The following is a 20282-nucleotide window of genomic DNA, read 5'->3' on the forward strand; positions in this document are numbered from 1 at the left end:
GCGGCGAGTGGTGCATTCCTTGTGGACGGTAGCTACACATTGATGGGTTTTTTTTTTTTTGAGAAGGATTGATGGTTTCTTAATGATCATGTTGGTACGTGTGACTTGTACGTGTGAGCTAACGGTCAGGGCCCACGTTACTTCTCTCATCTCTAGCCCGCGTCGGAGCCTCTCAAGGCCTGACGCCTCGTTCGGCTGGGTGACAAGCGCTGGCTGGGCTGGGGGAATGGCTGAGGAAAAACATATTGGAATAGTGACTACCAGCTCGTACTGTTCCTACCAGCCCACTAAACCAGCCATCCGAACGGGCAGCGAGCTTCCGGCCTTGCTCCGCCTGATGGGTGGACCGCACTCAGGTTCATATGTCAGCGGGTGATAGATTTCTATTTTCGAGAATCCTACGCCGAGAGCCCTTTCGATTTAAGATTAAATCGAGAGCCCTCCAACTTACATCCATCTCCACACACGAGAAAGTAGCTAGGGGTGAGAAGAAAATAACAAAACCAGTGTTGACCTTCTTCTCCGGCGACGGGCGGGCGGTAGGTGGGCGGGGCGGTCGGCGGCGTGGTCGCCGCCGGCACGGGTGGTGGTGAAGGCCGTCGGGGTTTGGGTTCTGGGGTTTCCGGGGTTGGGGTTGTGGGGAGGGCTCCATGACCGCCGGCTTTAGAGGGATGGCCGTGGGCAGCGGCCGGCCTGGCGGAGGAGGCAGGTTGTGGGCGGCGAGGCCGACGGCGACGGCGCCGCCGGCCGGGTGGTGGAAGACATCTGGTGGGCGGGGTCGGCGGTGGGGGCGAGCGGTGGTGGCGGGCCGGGTTGGAGCGGAGGGGAGGGGAGGGGTTGGAGCGGCGGTCCTCGCCGGCGTCGCGCGAGGGGGAGGTCGGCTGCGGGGGCAGAGGGAGGCGGCGGGCGGATGGGGTAGAGCAGCGGACAGCAGCGCGCAGGATGGTTGGGCGAGGAAGACGACTGATTTTTTTTTCACAATAGGAGGCGCGGGGTCGAATGGATAAGGGGATGGGGGGCTCTCGCTGGATGCTTAAAAGGGAGAGGGCTCTCTCCGTAGATGCCTCTTTCTATTTTTCCTCTCTGCAATCAATCGAGCACTAGAACAAATAGAAAATGCCAGAGCGAATTTGATAGTTTTTTTTTTGTTTTTTCCCTCTCTGCAATCGAGCACTACCACAACAGTGAGGATTTTTTACAGCTTTCTTCATGTAGTACAATTCGGATACGAAAAGAAAATCAATGGAACTTGAGATTTGGATTTGCGTATACCTGGTGTCCAATTCCAAGGGTTGAATTTCCCTTAGAACTTCAATGCTCCATGTAATGTAAAAAATCATAGCGGAGTTAAAAAAAAAACCATGCCGGTTCATGTTCTGAAATTCATAAAGCTGCAATTATGTTAACTGTCTTTCCTCGTATTGATAGCCTATGGTAGACCTTAGACATCTCTTTCTTTGGAGAAAGCGTATGACTAGAAATCTGAATAATCTTGAATTGTTTGGCCAACTCCTTTACTTGCTGATGAAATGAGTAGATGATCGATCCCATGTACTGTTAGGCCAACTCCTCTACCTGCCTACCAAAAGCTTCCTAGGTTCATGCCTGACCCTGGACAATTGTAAATTGACCAGCAGAGAGTGTATGCAAAATCTTTACTACTCCCTCCATTCAAATTATAATTTATTTAATTTTTTATATGCCTATAGTTTTTGTTATGTTTGTTGACAGTGTATAACTAGGTGCGTAACAAAATATATGTATGTAGAAAAGCTAAAATGAATTGTAATTAGGGATGAAGGTAGTATATGATTATATTCATACACAATGCGTAGTTAATCTGTTCGTTCTTTGCAAGGTTTTGAATGACCCACTATAACTGCCGTTATAAATAGCTATAGCTGCTAGAAAGGGCAACTGTATGACATTTAGTCCATTAAAGCCGGCTATAGCCCGCTAAACACCGTAATGGCAGCCTGCCGCTAAACGTTCGGTGATTTAAAACCTGGATTCCTTGCAGTGACTTTTGCTTTGTTCAATTACAGACAACAACACAATCACAAAATCTGAGGCACCGCGTATATATGCTTTCCTGCCATCCGCCCGATCGCTAGCTGGACGTGGCGTTGCTGACGACGGTGATGTTGAGCTTCCTGAGCGTCTCGAGCGCGATGAGCTCGTTGGCCCTGTCCGTGGGGTGGTACTCGTCCCAGAACACGTACTTGCTCCGGTCCTTGCACAGCGTCGACAGCGGCGTGCAGGTGAGCGTGGGGCGGATCCGCCCCAGCGTGCAGCACGGCGCCCGCGAGTTGTTGAACCCGTGCATGTAGGGCCGGTCGATGATGTCCTGGAAGTAGTCGTACGCGTCGCCGAACCGGAACGTCGCGTTCGGCAGCGACGCCGACAGCCGCGCCAGCAGCGACGACGCCTGCGTGTTGAAGCTCCGCGCCAGCTTGTTCGTCGACTCCTGGCACCCGCCGGAGGAGGTCAGGTAGCGCTGCAGCGGGATGCAGCCCATGGGGCCGAGCCCGAAGAAGGTCAGCCGCCGGGCGCCCAGCGCGTGGAGGAGCCGCAGCTGGGCGTCCAGGGTGTCCACCATGTACTTCACGAAGGTGTCGCCGTTGTAGGTCCACGAGTCGGAGTAGACGGGGAGGAGGTAGTTGTTGATGAAGTCGTTGGCGCCCATGGCCACCACGTAGTAGCCCTCGCCGAAGAACTTGCCCGCCGCCGCCGCGCCGATCTTCTCCCGCATGAACGCCTGCGTGCCCTGGAACAGCTCGATCTGCTTGTACAGCGAGAACCTCTGAATCTGCACGCACACCGTTCGTTCCAGCCATCGATCGGTTAGTTATACTGAACATGTCGTTGCAAGTTTGCTGCTTCAAAAGAAAAATTAAGAAGAATGGCTGGCTGAATTACAAAGAGGGACGACGTCTCGTTGAGGATGCCGCCGCCGCCGGAGGCGTAGTTGACGCCGTTCTTGAAGATGGTGTCGGCGTCCAGCGACGGGTCCAGGAACGCCGGCGGTCGCGGCAGGCCCATCTTGTCGCCCACGATGTCGGCGACGGTGCGGCCGTTGCAGAACCTGCCGTTGGGCATGCCGCTCCCGAAGTCGATGCCGTACCACGGCGTCGCGGCGCGGGCCAGGCTCTTGGTCAGGTAGTTGTTGTTGCCCGCGTCCGACAGCGAGTCGCCGAAGATGAACTGCACGACGTCGCCGCGGCACAGACCCAGGAGCAGCGCCACGGCCAGGGCAACGGCAAGCGGCTTCCTCTCGCGAGCCATTGCCATCGGCCGGTCGGTCTTGCAAAGGCTCTGTCTCGAGGTCGAGGGCGGCGACAGATCGACCTGCAGGGATTGCCGCTTTTAACGATGAGGTGATCTGCAGGCTGGCGCTACTAGTAGTTCACCGGGGCTCTGACTCGATGCATGGACATATGTTTGGAGGTTCGGGATGGTGATCAGTTCTTGGGTTTTTGTAGCAGCGAGCGAGCTCAGGGTTGGATGTGGTTTGATACACCTACCAACCTGCGAAGCGTGGGGAGGAGCTTTTGGTGGCTAGTAGGGGAGTTGGCCAAACATGAGATCATTTGCTCCAGTACGGGGTCTCTGTGCTTGTCTTTTGCAGTACTTCCTCATCAGTCTTCAGATTAATGTTCAACACATCTTAGTTTTGACCATCAGTGTCTCCTTGAATATTTCAAAGAAGCTTTTGAAAATGGTATAGCTTAATTTGTCCTTAATAGTTAGTTTTAAATTATTACACACTTGTTATATTTTGGGTGTTAAATACTACCAATCCATGGTCAAATCAAGTAAAATAATAATATTTCTGTGATCGTGCCACTTTCTAAAATGAAATTTATTTGAAAACTGGAGAGAGTGGCTGTTTTTTCAAAGTGCTAGAAATGGACAGAAAAGAGTGTTTGTTGCTTACTCAAATATTCAATTTGATGGTTAAAACTCGAACAATTGATTGATTTTTTAATAAAAAATTCCCGTCCATGCCAAGATGCAGTTTCTTATATTAATAACGAATCATTGCCATTAGGTAGCATAAGTAAATTTCCATATCAGGCGGCTTCCTCTAGCGAGCCATTTTCCTTGTTAAAAACTAATCATTTTCTTTGCAATACCACCAGTGAATTTGAAATCTTTGCTATTTAATGGTTCAACATTTATTTACACAGCAGTAGGGTCAGTTTCTAATTTTGACCTTTTTCATCTCACTTTTTCCTTTTTGTCAAATACTTAGCATAATTTTTCATTTTTAAAAGGTCTTTTCCCTCATATCTACGTAGTGTTGCTCAACATCTTCTTTAAGAAATTTACAAAAAATTATTGACTTGAGATTATTTACAATTTGTTGACTCAGCAATTTTAGGGATTCAACTTTTCTATATGGGGACTGTTAGATCAATAAATTCTACAAGAAATATTAATTCAATAATTTTTTGCAAGAGAAGCTAATTCAATAATTTTTATTAGAATTGTTGTTTCAATTTAATTTTGCAAATTTATTGAATCAATGTTTTCTAGTGACTTTATATTTTATAACTAAAAGAAGTATAATATATATATATTTTATTATGTTGCAAGGTTAAGTTGTGATGTTGTGCCTTCAATTTAATTTTGCAAATTTATTGAATCAATGTTTCTAGTGACTTTATATTTTATAGCTAAAAGAAGTATAATATATTTTTTATTATGTTGCAAGGTTAAGTTGTGATGTTGTGCCTTGATACTTTCTCGACGCAACTGGCTTCGCACGGATGGCGTCATGTCGAGGCTTTTGATATCATCCTGCCACAAACTTCTGTGCCCTGACACATGTAGTATCTGAAATAAAAGAGATAGAACACTACGAGAAACCATTTATTCTACAACGGAACATTTTCGTCATAGATCGTTGAAAATTCGTCATAAAAAACTATTAGTGACGATTTCAGACAGCGTCATGTATTGAGCGTCACAGATTAAATCAGGTGACGTTTTTTAACCGTCGTAAATGCCCTTAGGCCCGTGCAACCAAATCCAAATCCAGCCCAAACCCAACGTTCGTGACAAAATTTAACATCACAGATGTTTGCCACGTCAACCAACAGGAGTAGTGAGGTGGATAATGATGACGACACGTGTACGATGACATGGCTCGTGACATGGATGATGACATCATTGATGATGTGGGTGGTGACATCACTAATGATGTGGAGAATGACAGCCCATTTTAGAACTAGGTTGGGCCATTTTTTACCCACTATTAAATCAAAGCTCACTAAACAAGTCCATTAAAAATTGAGCCCATCAAATTCAATCCAATTTGTCATACCATTCACCAGAATGGTCATTACAGCCCAAAATACGTACCCGATTTTACCAGCCCAAAATAACATATACAATCTCAGGTTTCCATTCAAAATAGATATAACAACAATCACATTCATTTTTCATCTCCGCTTCTAATATCAAACAATAGTTCCAGAATATAGGTGCATCTGAGGTTTGTTTCTTAGTTTCCTTGCTGGTCTTCCCCTTAGAGCCCGGGTGGAAATGGAAGCATGGATTAGTCAATAGTGTTTGCAGATAATTATATTGCATTACCAAAAAGACAAATACAAGCCTGACAAGATGGAAGAATTATCACCTTCGCAATTTCATCATCAAACAAATCTTGTTCACCGGTATAATCGTGCAAAGGATATAGTCAGCATCTTCTCTGTTTCTCAGATTTGTATTACCAAAAAGATGCAAAAACAACAATTACCAAAAATAATGCATCATAAGCATGGACATATGCTCACATAAATAAAAAAGAGGCATGGACAGATGCTCACATAAATAGAAAAATAATACATCATAGGCATCGATGCTCATATTTGCATACCACACACTAGAAACAACAAAAACCACCAGTGCAGCAGCAAAACTTTAGTAGCAGCAAAAAAGTTCCTCCAGTTTTGTATCCATCTCAGTTTAATTATTTGCATACCTGCACGTGGTATAGCACATGGTGAAATTAGCCATGGAATAAACAAAGAATGATTTGTTTATTTACAAAAGGACAATGCTAGTTGCATCTCCAAATTACTTGGCACAATAATACACTAGCTTAAGTACAGTATTTACTAGATAAGTTATATCAAAGGAGGCTGCATCTTAAAGTCAACTATTTGCTTTGAAATGGTCAAGCTCTTATCCTTGTAGCGAAATGAACAATGACATCAGGACACAGAAGATACATACAAAAATGCAAGATAACATGGTACCATTTATAAGTTTTTATTTAAGGCAAGGTTATTGTTTTTTCATGTTAGTTTGCAAAATCAGTTCAGAGAACATGGGATAATAAAATAACAACATAGCAGCAGGGAAATCAAATCAAAGAGGGATAAGCAGGCGCTTACCTTGGCACTAGAAAAGCCAGCCACACGCACGGGTGCTCCCTAGGTCTGAAACCAAATCGATTTGGAGGACATCAGTAAACAAATCGGAGAGGCAGATTTGGAGGGAGAGCAAGAGAGAGAGATTTACCCATAAGATAACTCAAGAGTTCGACGGCTCCTTATGTTCCATTTTCTCAATCTTACGGAAGGGGAGGCAGATCTCACCTGCGGCGGCTCGACGGCATGGGGACTGGGGAACGAGAGACCGGGAGCCAACGAGGAGGCGCGCGAGACTCACAAGCCGCCCTGTCCCATGCTGCACGCCGCAGGGGCGGCGCGTGGTGTGCAAGGCGGCCCCTACCTCCTGGTACAGCGCGGGCAGCAGCGCCTCGTCGGCGCGCCCCATGATGGCTGCAAGGTTCACCAGCGCATACAAGTGATAGGCACATGCATATCATGCTCACTACCTGTAGTATCTGCTTGCGGAACCATCTGTGGACTTTCATGCTTATAGAGTGCCTGCAAAGTTCTCACCATGAAAGGACAGACAATGTTCACTTCCATTGCAAACAGATTTTTGAGCTATCAAAACAGAAACAAGATGCGTAAGGTGTAGTTGGTGCCTGACCAATGAAGCAGGCAGTTAAGCTAGTTTGAAAGACATATATAGTGGAAATGTATATTACATCAAATCCAATAATAACTTTAACAGAATATGAGGAACTAAGAAAGGCAGTTGATTCAGCTCCTGCAATCCGGAAGCGCCCAGAGCGAAGCGCCCCTGAGGGAGATCCAGGCTCACCTGTACTCCTCGTAGGGCACCTGCAATCCATGACGAGGAACGCCAGCAGGGAGAGCGCCCACGCCGCTGCACGCAGCGCGGACCCCCGACCGCTCCAGGACGTCCCGCTCCCGCCATCGCCGCAGCGCGGCGGCCACCACGCCGGCGCTCCTCCCCCCGGCCGCGCGTTCAGGATGCTCCGCACGCAGCAAGCCACCTCGGTCCACCTGGGGACGCGGGCCCCCCGATGGAGTGGAGACATTGGATGAGCCCCTCGGCGGGGAGGCTCGGCAAGGAGGTGGCCCGAGTCCACGCCGGCAGCGGCCACTATACATTGTATATTTGCCGGGGTCGAGGCTTGGAGCTGGCCCGGCCTTCCTCCAAGCGCCCAGATGGTTGCCGCATGAGAGGGCCGTCGTGGCGGCAGCGAGGTCAAGCGAGACGGTGGCCACGGCCTTGGACGAGCGAGAGGGAGCAACGTGCGGATCTGAGGAGAAAGAGAGGGAGAGGTGTGGAGACCGGAGGGTTAGCCGCGCGGTGACGAGGACGCAAGAGCAGAGTGGGGCGGCGGGCGCGGTGAGCTGATCTGGAGAGAAGCAGCGGCGACGGAGGTGGGAGGCGATGGAGGGTGCGAGGGGCCGGCGGTTGAGGTGGGCGCGGTGCGCCTATCGGGCGTAAAGCTGCGGCGGTGGTAGTGGGAGGTGGAGGCGTGAGGAGGCGGCCGGCAGGGGTAGCAGGAGTGCGGAACAGGGAGTTGGGGTGTCGGCGGGGCCTTTTATACACATAGGGATTCATTCGAATCGTCGGATTGGAGATGGACGGCTGGTAAACATCGGGCCTTAGAGGAAAATGGCCCAAGCAAGGTTTCGCGGCCCGTTTAACATTTTTCTTTTTTTTCTTTTTTATTTTACTGCACCATTGTGAAGTAACATGTATATATATATATATATATCAATATATTTTTTACATATAATAGACTGCATATAAGTTGTTCTGTAGAAGTTTCAATAATTTTGCTAAGTCATTTACTATTTTTAGTAGTTTAAATGACTTTCTGTGCGTTTATTGAAAATAATTACAATTTAAACTACATGTATCTCAAATAATATTTAAAATATTTTATAAAAATATATTTTAAGGACATCTTATCTATTATAGCTTATATCCTAAAAATATATAAAAAGTTCAAATGTTCGTTAGGGACAATTTAAACATCTATTTATAACCTTATTATACAATAATGATAATATTATCTAAAACTTCTCCAAATTTTTTGCAAATTGGCATAGAGTCATTTCATGTATTTATATGCTTGTAATAAAAGTTTCACAAAATTTATAGGTGTGTCACATTGTTTCATAGAACACAAGTCAAACTTTGAGATTTGAGTAACTTATAATATTTTCAAACTCATATGCACCTCAAATTTGGACAGAGCCTTATTGTATCGTAACATTAGAAAATATGAAGTTACATTACTAATTGTTATGCAAAAACATATTTTTAGTTTCTCTACTTGGATGGAAGAAATCAAGTCATATGTACAAGTTGCAAGAAATAGAAATTAACATACAAACAAACTGCACTAGATGAAAGATCATGATTTTAGAAGAAAATAAAAAAGAACCATCAAATTTGGAGTTCATATGAGGGAGTAATACCAGTTACAAATTTTAATTCCGGATTGAAAAGAGAAAGATCAAATGCATCTGTTCTTTGGTGTTGGGCCATATTACAAAGACAAAATAAAATTATTATCAATCCGCCAAACGAACCAGCGTCTCATGCAGTGGTAAGCCGTGTCCTTCTCTAGCACGAGGTTCACGGTTCGATCCCCCACAGGCCGCCGCTATTGCTGAAAAAAAATACAATTTAAATAGGAGAAAAGTAGTGAAATATTAAAACCTCCACGTGAACGTGTGCTCTGATAAATGGGCCTTGCAGGACAGAAGCCAACCCACCAATGACTCCGGCTCAGAGGTGGGCTCAATTCTTTGAGTGCTTTTGTTGGCTGATGGATGCCCGCTTGACCACAATTTTTTTTCTCCTTTTTCATTTCAACATCGTTCCAAAAAATAGTAATTAACATACAAACAAATGCCACTAACTGAAAGATCATAATTTTAGAAAAATTTAGAAAAAAGAACCATCAATAATTAACATACAAACAAAGACCTTTTTTCTTTTTGTATTTTTGTTTTCTCACCTTGTGGTGCCTTTTTTCTTTTTTCTTTTAGTATTTTTGTTTTCTCACCTTGTGCTATGACAATAATTCTAAATTTATTAATTGCGACGGATTTGCTAAAATGTCATAGGTTTTGGGCTCGTTCATGATGAAATCAATAAACTGTCACTGTGTTATGTGCCTTATATCCATAGTTGCATATCCGTGACGATATTTGAAAACGTTACGAAAATTTCGTCAAAAATCGTCACAGATTAAATGGTTTCTTGTAGTGGAAATTTTTTTAGAAAAAATTGCAGATAAAGGATTGACAGAATTGTCAGTTGATGAAGCAAGAGTCGAAGCTAAAATAGTCGTAGATGACACTATCAACTACCAATGGAGCATTGCTACCTGGATGTACAGATTCTCCAAGCGCAGAAAGCATCTCATCAAGTCGACGAAAATATCATGCTAAGAGAAGGAATATTGATAGCCAAACTCCTGACGCTGCCCACCACTGTAACGAAACTAATGGCGCTCAATTCCTTCACCAAACACATGCGAATTTTTTTTTGCGAAGGGGCTGGAAGCCCTGGAATGCATTATCCCCTGAGAATTACATCAAGGCCCCTAGAGAAGGAAAAAATACGACACACCCCGCACCACACAAACTCCAGGGACACCAACTTACACAAAGGACCCTACAAAACTTTGAATTCGAAGGAAAAGCCCATGGATCCTTTGATCCTCCCATCTGCCGCTGCGCTTCCTGATCCGCCGTAGTCGGGGAAGAGCTGCAACGCCAAGGAGAGCCCGGCCAAGTAAACCGACGAGACCTCCAGCAATTTGAAGCCGCAAGACATGTCTTCAGTGGGGTGAATCGGCCGTCATCGCCGAGTACTTGGTCAAGCAAGAAGTCTGCACCGAGCGGCAGGAAGAAGCCCAGATTGCAGCCCCAGAAAAGCCCTAGGATTGCAGACAGGCAGAAGACCGAAGCCGGCGAAAAAATCGACAGCCCGGAACCGAGATCTGGGTAAACCGAGAAGAAGCCCAACAGGAATCCCGGCGACCCAGATCAAACCGCTCGCAACCAGGGGAGAGAAGAAGAGGCTTCCACCCCAACCAAAGTTGCAAGAACAAGGACGCACCTGGCCACAAAATCTCGCCCAGAGACAACGCCTCTGAAGAAGAAGACGGCCGGCGTCAAGAAAGGCCAAGCCAGCGGCACCGCCGACGGGCCAGCACAACCAAACCTACCAGCCCCAAGATGCTCATCACCGGAAAAAGCGCCGAGCCTACCGCCGCCGCCGTTGCCGAGGATGAGCATGGGAAACCTAACCCTAGACTGCGACCAAGAAGCCGTTGCCGGGACACAGGAGCAAGGAGACCTAAATCTACGGCTATACAAAGTCCCACCGCCGAGGCGCCGGGCTCCCCTCTCGACGCCGGCGCCCCGAGGGCCGCCGGAGGAGAGGGGGCCGGCGGATCGCCGGAGGAAAGCGGGTCGCCCTTGAAATCTCCTTGGCATACTGTAACAGGGGAAAGCGAGTCGAGTGGGTACCAATTTTTAGCGTAACACATGTGAAATTTAATTTCTCTCTCCACATGGAAATACAGTGTTACCTGAAGTTCTGCGGCCTCAGATTTCAATTTGGAGAAGAAATCAAGATCACAAAGGCAGTCTACGATCTCCAGTTTGGGCGCGGAAATCACCGACAGATGCGTGGCAATACAAAACTCAAGCTGGAGCAGACTCTCAAGCAAAGGGTGCGTGTTCGATGATGAGTTTACCCAGTGTGAATGCGCAAGCCGAGGCTCACAAGGGTAGGGGAGTTAATGCGTATGCAGCGGAAGCGAGACCTGCCGGTGAGCAGCAAGGACTCGAGCACAGGGCAGCCTGCGATGATCTTGTGCAGCGAGCCCTCCGAGATCATGACGTCCTCAAGGCCAAGCTGCCGGAGCCGGGGGAAGCGGAGCGCGCCGTCGTCCGGGACGCGGCACTTCGCGATGGTGGCGACGCGGAGGGTGGCGAGAACCGGAAGGCGGAGGCCGGCAGCGGGAGACTCGCCGGGAGCTCGTAGAGTCCCCCGATGTCGAACTCGAGCAAGCTCCTGGAGGGTGGAGGCCGTCGGCTCCTCTCAAGTTTTTCTTGAGAGAGAGGGGGGATGAGGCTGTACACGTACCTGGAACAGAGTGGGCCTTATTTGAGCGGTGGTTTTGGGCCCAATTTGGATCAAAAGTACGGCCCAGGAAGACAATTTCATTCTGAGCCCGCAATACCGCTGGCCTGGGCACAAATGTTAGGAGTAGCGCGCACGGGGCGTTTTTTTATTTTTGTATTTTTCAAAAAAAAATTTACAGAAATATATTTTTGGTTTCAGGTTTTACAGTTCTATACCCCTACCGCCGGCAGGGGGGCGGCAGGGGGGTTACTGCCCGGCAGGGAGGCGGTAGGGACCTATATGTAAATAAAAATAAATTTATTTTGCACAGAAGTCCTTGGAGGGAGCCTGCCGCCCCCCTGCCGGGCGACAGGCCCCTGCCGCCCGGCAGGGGGGCGGCAGGCTCCCTCCTCAAATATAAAATTCCGCCCCTTCCCTTTGCGCCCTCATTTTGTGCCCACGAGATCCAGAGAGGGGAGAGGGAGAGAAGAGGGGTGAGGGAGGTAAAAAAAACGGGCGAAGCCCTGCAGGATTTTGGATCCGAACCGCAGGTAACCAATATTTCTCAACTATTATAGACTTGTTTCTAAAATAATTATGAATTAGAATAGATTTAGTTTTTGGATAGTGAAATATAGAATAGTAAACTTAGAATGACAGTACCTTATTATTATTGCAGTATAAGGCAATAGCTGCCTCCAGTTCTGTTGGATTTTCATGGACCGAAGAAAAATCTAGTATATTTCTTGACATCATGACACATCTTGTAATCAGTAAGAAGTTGGATCCATTAGCGGATGGTACGATAGAGATGGTGTTGTCCAAATTAGTTGAGTTTAAAGATTTGACATTGTTTTGAGGTATTACAATGCAAGATTTAAAGGAACACCTGCTAGAACGTCGGAAGATATGCATGAGGGTATATGAACTAGCAAATCATCCTTATGTTATTGGATTCTTACAAAATAATTGTAAGATATGGATGCGGTCAGAAGTTTATGAGATGCACATTAAGTTAACTCTTATTTAGTTCTACTCATGTCCGTTATTTGTAATCCATATTTACGAAATAGTAAAATTATTGTGTAATTATATGCTAGGATTACCCCGAGGACACGGAGTTGATTAACAAATCGATACCAAATTTTCGTAAATTGGTATGTATCTTTGGTGGACTTATGCCGCAAACTAGACGAAGGAGGTGGATAAGATCTTCGGGTGATAGTACTTGGCCTGCGCAAGAACAGATGCCCGGAGGTTCGTCGAGTCATGATGCAGCACCCCAACCACCAACTTGTGTTAACTGGGATGACGACATGGATGACTTCATGCCCCCAAAACCAAGGCCTCCAACACATGATGTTCCTCCCCCTTTACATGAACCTAGAATCAGAAAAGAGACAAAGGGAAAGACAAGAGGTTCATCAAGTCATGTTGCACCACCTGCAGCACAAACTTGTGTTAACTGGGATGACGACATGGATGACTTCATGTCCCCCCAAACCATGGCCTTCAACACATGATGTTCCTCCCCCTGTACATGAACGTAAATCCAGAAAAGAGAGAAAGAGAAAGACAAGAGGTTCGTCGAGCCATACTACACCACCTGCAGCACCACCATCTTTCAACTGGGATGGCGACCTAGATGATTTCATGTCATGATCTATAACATATGATGTTCATCGGTTTAAGATGTATTCGCATTTAATATTGTTAATGTTGTATTATGCTTGTATGTATGTCTCGTACCTAACTTTGCATTCACTGGACATGTACATAATGTCGAGTTTGAATCGTACTTAGTCGTAATGGAGCATCGAAGTATAAACATACCATCTATTGTATGTAATGGAAAATACGAGAGTGATAAGAGGCGAACGTTGAAGTGTATAAATAAGCGGTCCACAGCTATCTCATTACAAATAAACATCAGAGATACAAACATCAGATACAAACATCATAATACAACGATAATGAAACACACATCACACATGCAGTGGCATGGCAGAACCCATTGCAAACTATGGTAAACAGATTCCGGACTAACCTAACATGCCTTAGGTAATTTAAAAAAAATAGAACAAACACAACGATGCAGCATGTCACTAGCATTAGGGTAGTCCTAGTAGCCGTACCCCCATGTAGCAAACTGCGTTGAGCCTTCTCCGCAGTATCCACCCATTGCAGGTGGTGCAGGCGGTGGTGCCGGAGGCGCAGGGCCCTTCTTCTTGTGACAAGGGCAGTTGCAGTAAAGAATAGTGCATGGTTCCTCCTGTGAGCCGGCAGCATTGCTGGTATCATCAACTTCGTCGTCTTTGTTACCCTCGCTCACTTCCTCATAATGGTTCGCCTTGCATTCCAGATCAAAGATCTTTATCTGGAGGTACTCGATGAACTCCTGAACAGAATCAATTGGTGCAGGATCGACCCACCTAGTAAAACCACAGTTTTATGGAGCATCGGAAGACTGCAAAACAAATTTCATGTAAGGTGTCTCATTGAAGAAAAAGAAATGAAACAACCGAGTATTACCCATGCGTGTGGACATTTAAAGAAACGCCGACCGCCATCCATCCCGTCGGTGCACATCTGCACTAAGCAGTCCTCACCATGTCTGCATTTTGGCCACGGTTCTCTACGGTTATCGTATTGTAGGTGGAGCCGATCCATCCATCGGATTCCCGGAAAGTCCAGCCTCGGCAGCAGCAGTGGGTACTGAAAGCTGTGGGCACTTCTTGTAAGTGTGACCGTCTGCTCCACACAAGTTGCAACATTTTTTCTTCTTTCCAGCCTCGGACTCATCCATTCCGTTCCGGATCCGACGTGTCTGCCGTCGGCCTATGCCCCGCTTCGTAGCTGCATCAGGGATGAGCATTGGATGGGGATTTTTTTGAGTGAATGGGCCTAGAATACCGATGCCGTATATCTCATGACACCAAGTCTGTGCTGCGGCTTATTTTGTGAAATATTGAGAAACATAGGACGTAGCATCTAACCCAGATACAGAACAAGTCGCGATGACATGGGAGCATGGTAAGTGATGCACCTTTGGCTTCTGACATCGGCAGAATACCCTCCCGTCAATGGTTATCAAAACTTCTTGAATTACCCTTTGTCTGCGGACACCCTGTCCGGTCCTGTCCCTGTATGATACCTCAAATCTTTGCTCCTTTGTGCCCATCGATATGACAGAGTGAAATCGAGCCTTTTTAATTTTTTTCTCCATGTACTCATTGACCCTTCTGCAAAAATGCACTCCTGGATCATTAAGTAAGGGAGCGGCTGATGCGTATCGCTCCCGAAAATACCTTATACATCCATACATGATGAACTCAACAATGCCAACAAGAGGAAATCCACGAACATGACGCATTACCATATTGTAACATTCAGCATGGTTGGTCGTCTCGATCCCATAACGTCTCCCATCTGTGTCATACAGAAGTGACCAATTCTCTTTAGGCGCACCATCAATCCACTGTGAAAATGGCTTAGCATGTCCAACTAATGAATCTGTAGAACGTCTCCTGCTGGATGATGAGGCCTGGCTCTTAAGCAATTCAGCACTTATGTCATCAATTATACCCTACAAAGCATCAAACTTCCTCTGCTGATTCTGAGTGCACAATCGCTTGAACAAATTCATCAGATCCTTATTCTTGAACCGCTCATAAAAGTTAGCGGCCATATGCCTCACACACCACCTATTGACAACATCTGGCCATATAGGAGGTGAAGATTGACTACCTTCTTGGAGCTGCCTTATAGCTGCAAGTAGACCTACATGCTTATCACTGATAAGGCAAATATTAGGCCTTTCAGCAACAACGTGAATCTTCAGACGTTCAAGAAACCAGTACCAGCTTTCTGTGTTCTCATTCTCAACAAAGGCAAAGGCGATGGGAACTATCTGCTTGTTGCAATCAATTCTGATTGCCGTCAATATTGTTCCCTTATATTTCCCTGTCAGGAAAGTGCCGTCAATACACAAAACAGGAAGGCAGTAAATGAATGCCCTCACACATGCTCCAATGCAAAAGAAAGCTCGTAGCAGAATGCTTGGCCCCCCAGACAAGCTCGGTACACTGTATGTATCAAAAGCACTTCCAGGATTTCTGTGCACAATAGCTTCAAGCATACGAGGTAGGTTGTCATATGATGCTTCATAAGTGCCAAACCTCATCTCAAATACTTTTTGTTTAGCCCGCCAAGCCTTTGCATAGCTGATCACATACTGGAAATTCTGTTCAATGTCCCTAATTATCAATGCAGGCTCATAATCCATTTTGTCAAGAATCACCCCATACATCTTCTTAGCCACGAAAGTTGATGTGATATTACGATGATGTCCCACAACACCTGTCAATCTACAAGTATGTGGTGTAACAATTAAACATTCCCAGTGTGTCTTGAACTTTCCCTTATATGCATGCACTCGCCATGTACAGTCTCTATCTGCACACCTCACCTCGTATTCTTTGCTGCTAGACTTCAGTACTCTGAATTCCTTTCTCAGAGATACAGCCCGGAGCTTCACAACATCCTTCACATCCTCAATGATACGATACTTTGCCCCTTGTATGACCTCATTCACTCTGTATTCAAACTCTGGACATCTAATATCTTGTACCACTGGATTACCAAAACCCTCTTTACGCCATTCACCTAACACTGGGAAGCGCTCATCGTCCTCATCGTCCGATGAGTCCCCACATTGCTCTATTATTTGTGCATCCTGGTCTTCTTTCTCCATGTCCTCCACAATTCCAGGTATCCGCTCGCCTTCATCTGCTAAACCTTGTGGTTCTGGTTCTGGTTCTGGAGCTTGCATGTTCTCTTCTTCTTTATCCTCTTTCATCTCTTCATTGCAGTCAGATGTTGTGTGTGTTGACCCTTCACCTAAATCAGCGGTCTTCTGGTGAATCTGAATTACCATTGCGAGAGGCCACCCACTTTCAAGAGCTGCATGCATGTAATGTTGTCATTCTTCCGTACTACTTATATGCGTCAACTCCCAGAAATCACCATTAGCTTCCCAGGAAGTCAAGGTATGAACCGTAAGCAAATGGGTCTTTGGATTCACATTGAACATCTTGTGAAGACATTTCCGTATGGACTCAAAACTCCTCTCTAGGGGTTTATCTAGACTGCACTGTCTTCTTTCCAATGCTGATAGATTTACTCCATAGGAATCATGAGTAATTCTATAGAAGTCACCGTAATGAACTTGAAATGCCACTTTGCTCGACATATCTGGCCATGCAAAGACTTCATTTTAATTAATCTAATATCTACAAATATACTATGCCTTCAATTATAACCACTAATCCGAACCCTAAGTGCTTACAATAAAAAATAAATACTAATCATAAAATTAAACATACAAAAAAAATCCGAAATGACAAAGTTGAGAAATATTGGTTACCTGCGGTTCGGATCCAAAATCCTGTAGGGCTTCGCCGGTTTTTTACCTCCCTCACCCCTCCTCTCTCACTCTCCCCTCTCTGGATCTCGTGGGCACAAAATGAGGGCGCAGAGGGAAGGGGCAGAATTTTATATTTGAGGAGGGAGCCTGCCGCCCCCCTGCCGGGCGGCAGGCCCCCTGCCGCCAACTGGTGGGGCGGCAGGGGGCCTGCCGCCTGGCAGGAGGGCGGCAGGCTCCCTCCAAGGACCTCTGTGCAAAATAAATTTATTTTTATTTACATATAGGTCCCTACCGCCTCCCTGCCGGGCGGTAGGGGTATAAAACTGTAAAACCTGAAACCAAAAATATATTTCTGTAAATTTTTTTTTGAAAAATACAAAAATAAAAAAAACGCCGCGCACGGGTGGGATACCATTCGTTGCAGAAGGCCCACCCGCGGTCCGCCTCCACTCCGGCGAGCTCCCACGATCGCGCTTCCATGTTAGGGTTAGGGTTTCGGGTCGGAGATAGGGGTGGCTTCCATGGCCGGCAGCCAGGGGCGAGCCCACTTGGTCTTCAATGATATTCATTAAATATCCATTATTTTTTGCTAATCTATAGTATTTAAAGGTATAACCAAATGTATATATGTTAATGATTAGTATAAAACATCCATTTTGCTTTGCATCTTGAATTTTTGAATATCCAAACTTGGAGTTCTGGGCCTGCCACTGCCGGCAGCTATAGAGGGTGATGTTGGGCCCGCCACTGCCGGCAGCTATAGAGGGTGATGTGGGAGGGAGGGAGGGGGGTTTCGGCTGAGCGAGCGGGGCTAGACCCTTTGTGGATGATGGCTGGCGGTAGGGGCAAGGAGGCCGGAGTGGGAGTCCGTCCCCAGCGGGGGCGGAGGAGGTGGGAGGAGGCGCTTCTACGATGTGTCTTTGCACGTGCGACTGAAAACAACCCCTGTCCTGGACGAGCTACTTCGCCTGCGCGCATGGCAATGACATCCTGTTTGTTTGAATTCTGAAGAGATCAGACAATCGAAGGGAACAGTTCTGCTTAGAGGCAGCGGTTGGCATATTTCCAACAAATTTTGGTGCATTCCCTGCACCAGAAAGGTGACCACTTCACCCCAAATTCCTCGACCGTCGGATCGGCTGGTCCGACGATTATGAACAGATAGGGATGTAAATTTTGTAAAAGAACCTCTTAAACTTTGGTGAAATCAACCCGCAGTCCATGAATGACATTTTGCAAAGAGCAGACTTTGTGAATGTCAATTTTACAAAAGACCCCCTCAGTTTTAAGGAAATTGACACGCGCTTCATAGATGACAATTTTATGAAAAACCTCATGGGCTTTGGCAAAAAAAATCTGCACTCCACGAACCTCAAATTCACAAAAAAACACCCAGACTTTGCGAAACCAACCTCAATATATATCGGTGATGGGTTGAATCGTCTCGCACATTTACACAGTGCATATACCACAACATTAGCACCTATAATGACTGCCATATACAAGCTTTCTTGCAAAGGACGCATGGACGATCTATATACATATTTCAACAGTTTAACGACCCAAATTAAATTTAATCAAGCCCGCAATAAAACTTTACAAGCACGGATATATACGTCCGTGACGGGCCACTAGGGTGGACCAACGATGCACCATTTTTCTAGTGGCAAGCGAACTTCAAGCCACCCAGTCGCACACGCCCTGCACCTCTATGTAGCACTGTGGGAGGATTATAGGGGCGCGTCTAGACATTGCTTTAGGCGATGAAATCGGCATCGATCGCGTGAAGGAGGCGGGGAGCGCGGCCCATCAGCCCGTTATTTTTCCTCCTCCCATTGTCTTCCTCGTGTCATCCGGCACCCGCCAGTGGCGGGCCCATGTTGTATCAAAGGTATCCGAATGAATACTCATTATTTCTAGCAAAATATTTTTTATATATAGTGTATTATATATATAACGCAAAAATACAAATATTACACAATATAATAGACTTCCAAACTTCTAGTTTCTGCTTTGTAGCAGCCCATAAATCCCACAACTCCCCACCTAACGGTCCACAGGTCCATTAGTAGTCAGGTAGGTAGTGAGCCAGCCTAACAGGTAGGCCAAGCGCCCATGGGTCCATTGGGTCCTTCGATTTTCAATCCCCAGCTGCAAGACCGATGGTGAGGGTGCGACAAAGCCAGACCGACAGACAAAAGTAGAGGCTCGTCGGCCACGAGGACGGACAACGGTAGGGTCTCCGTGGCTAGATAGATAGACAATGTCATGGTGTAAGCATCTAGGCCCTCAAGGTATGTTTTGGTGATTAATGACAACCATTATTGTGACTAATGAGTTTGTGCAGCTTAATAGATCATTATCGCTCATTTGGTCATATGTCAAAAGAGGCCCCTCAATTTCATTATTCAAAAAGGCGATCTCGGTATTCAACTCATTTATATAGCAAGACTAAGGATCTTTCTAGTCCTAAGTGTCATAAGGTTGAGAAGGACACTTAGGTTAGTATAGGTTTTATAGTTTTGTAGTGATCGCACTATTAAGAGGGGTTAAGGCTAAGTAACTTGAGCATGGACATGGTCATTTGAAAATGGATGCACACTATGGTCACTCAGGTTTCTAGAAGTTCAAATAAGTGGTTCTCAAACTATATCTCAAGAATATTTGGATTTCATTCAAGACTCAAATCAGAAAAGACAAAATTAGAAAAAGTCTCTACACCGGTTTAACCGACGCTCTCAATTTTCTATATGTCGGTTAAACGAAGTCAGCAGAGTCTGGACAAATTCAATACACCGGTTAAACCGACGTGTTTGAATTTAACGTCGGTGCATTAGTCCAAAGTTGGTTTTTCCAGGGTATTTCAAGTTCTATACACCGGTTAAACCGACGATGTTTGAATCAGGACGTCGGTGCAATTGACCAGTGAGATGGTTTTCCAAAGGAATTCAGAAGTTGTACTCACCGGTTAAACCGACGATAGGTTTGAGTTAACGTCGGTGCAGTTGTCCAGAGACTTGATTTTTCAGTTGATCAGTGGACAACTACACTCACCGGTTAAACCGATGATACGTCGGTTAATCTGCCCAAGTTGTAACGGCTAGTTTTCAGAAGGGGCAGTTTACATTCATCGGTTAAACTGACGATGACTATTGGAGGTACGTCGGATTAACCGGCGCTACACAGTTTTCTGGCAGCTTTTCTCCAACGGCTCTATTCGTGTGAGCTGCCTATATATACCCCTCCAATGGGTCATTTTGCTACTCTTGACATCAGGCTACATCCATACACTCATAACATAGTCAAGAGCCACTTTGAGCTTCATCATTCACATACTTGTGCATTCAATCAATCAAGAAGCAAG

The 20282-nt window shown here is 46.0% G+C and overlaps 1 protein-coding gene across 1 annotated transcript; it reads right to left on the reverse strand.

Moving 5' to 3' along the window:
- Positions 1 to 1907: 1907 nt before the first annotated feature.
- Positions 1908 to 3452, reverse strand: LOC120669975 (GDSL esterase/lipase At1g74460-like). Its single transcript, XM_039949912.1, has 2 exons — positions 2920 to 3452; positions 1908 to 2809 (listed from the first exon to the last, which is right to left on the reverse strand). Exons 1-2 carry the CDS (start codon positions 3289 to 3291, stop codon positions 2111 to 2113), a joined length of 1071 nt encoding a protein of 356 aa, XP_039805846.1. The 5' UTR covers positions 3292 to 3452; the 3' UTR covers positions 1908 to 2110.
- Between the last annotated feature and the right edge of the window lie 16830 nt (positions 3453 to 20282).

Source organism: Panicum virgatum, chromosome 4N, assembly GCF_016808335.1.
Source record: "Panicum virgatum strain AP13 chromosome 4N, P.virgatum_v5, whole genome shotgun sequence".
Lineage (NCBI taxonomy): Eukaryota > Viridiplantae > Streptophyta > Magnoliopsida > Poales > Poaceae > Panicum > Panicum virgatum.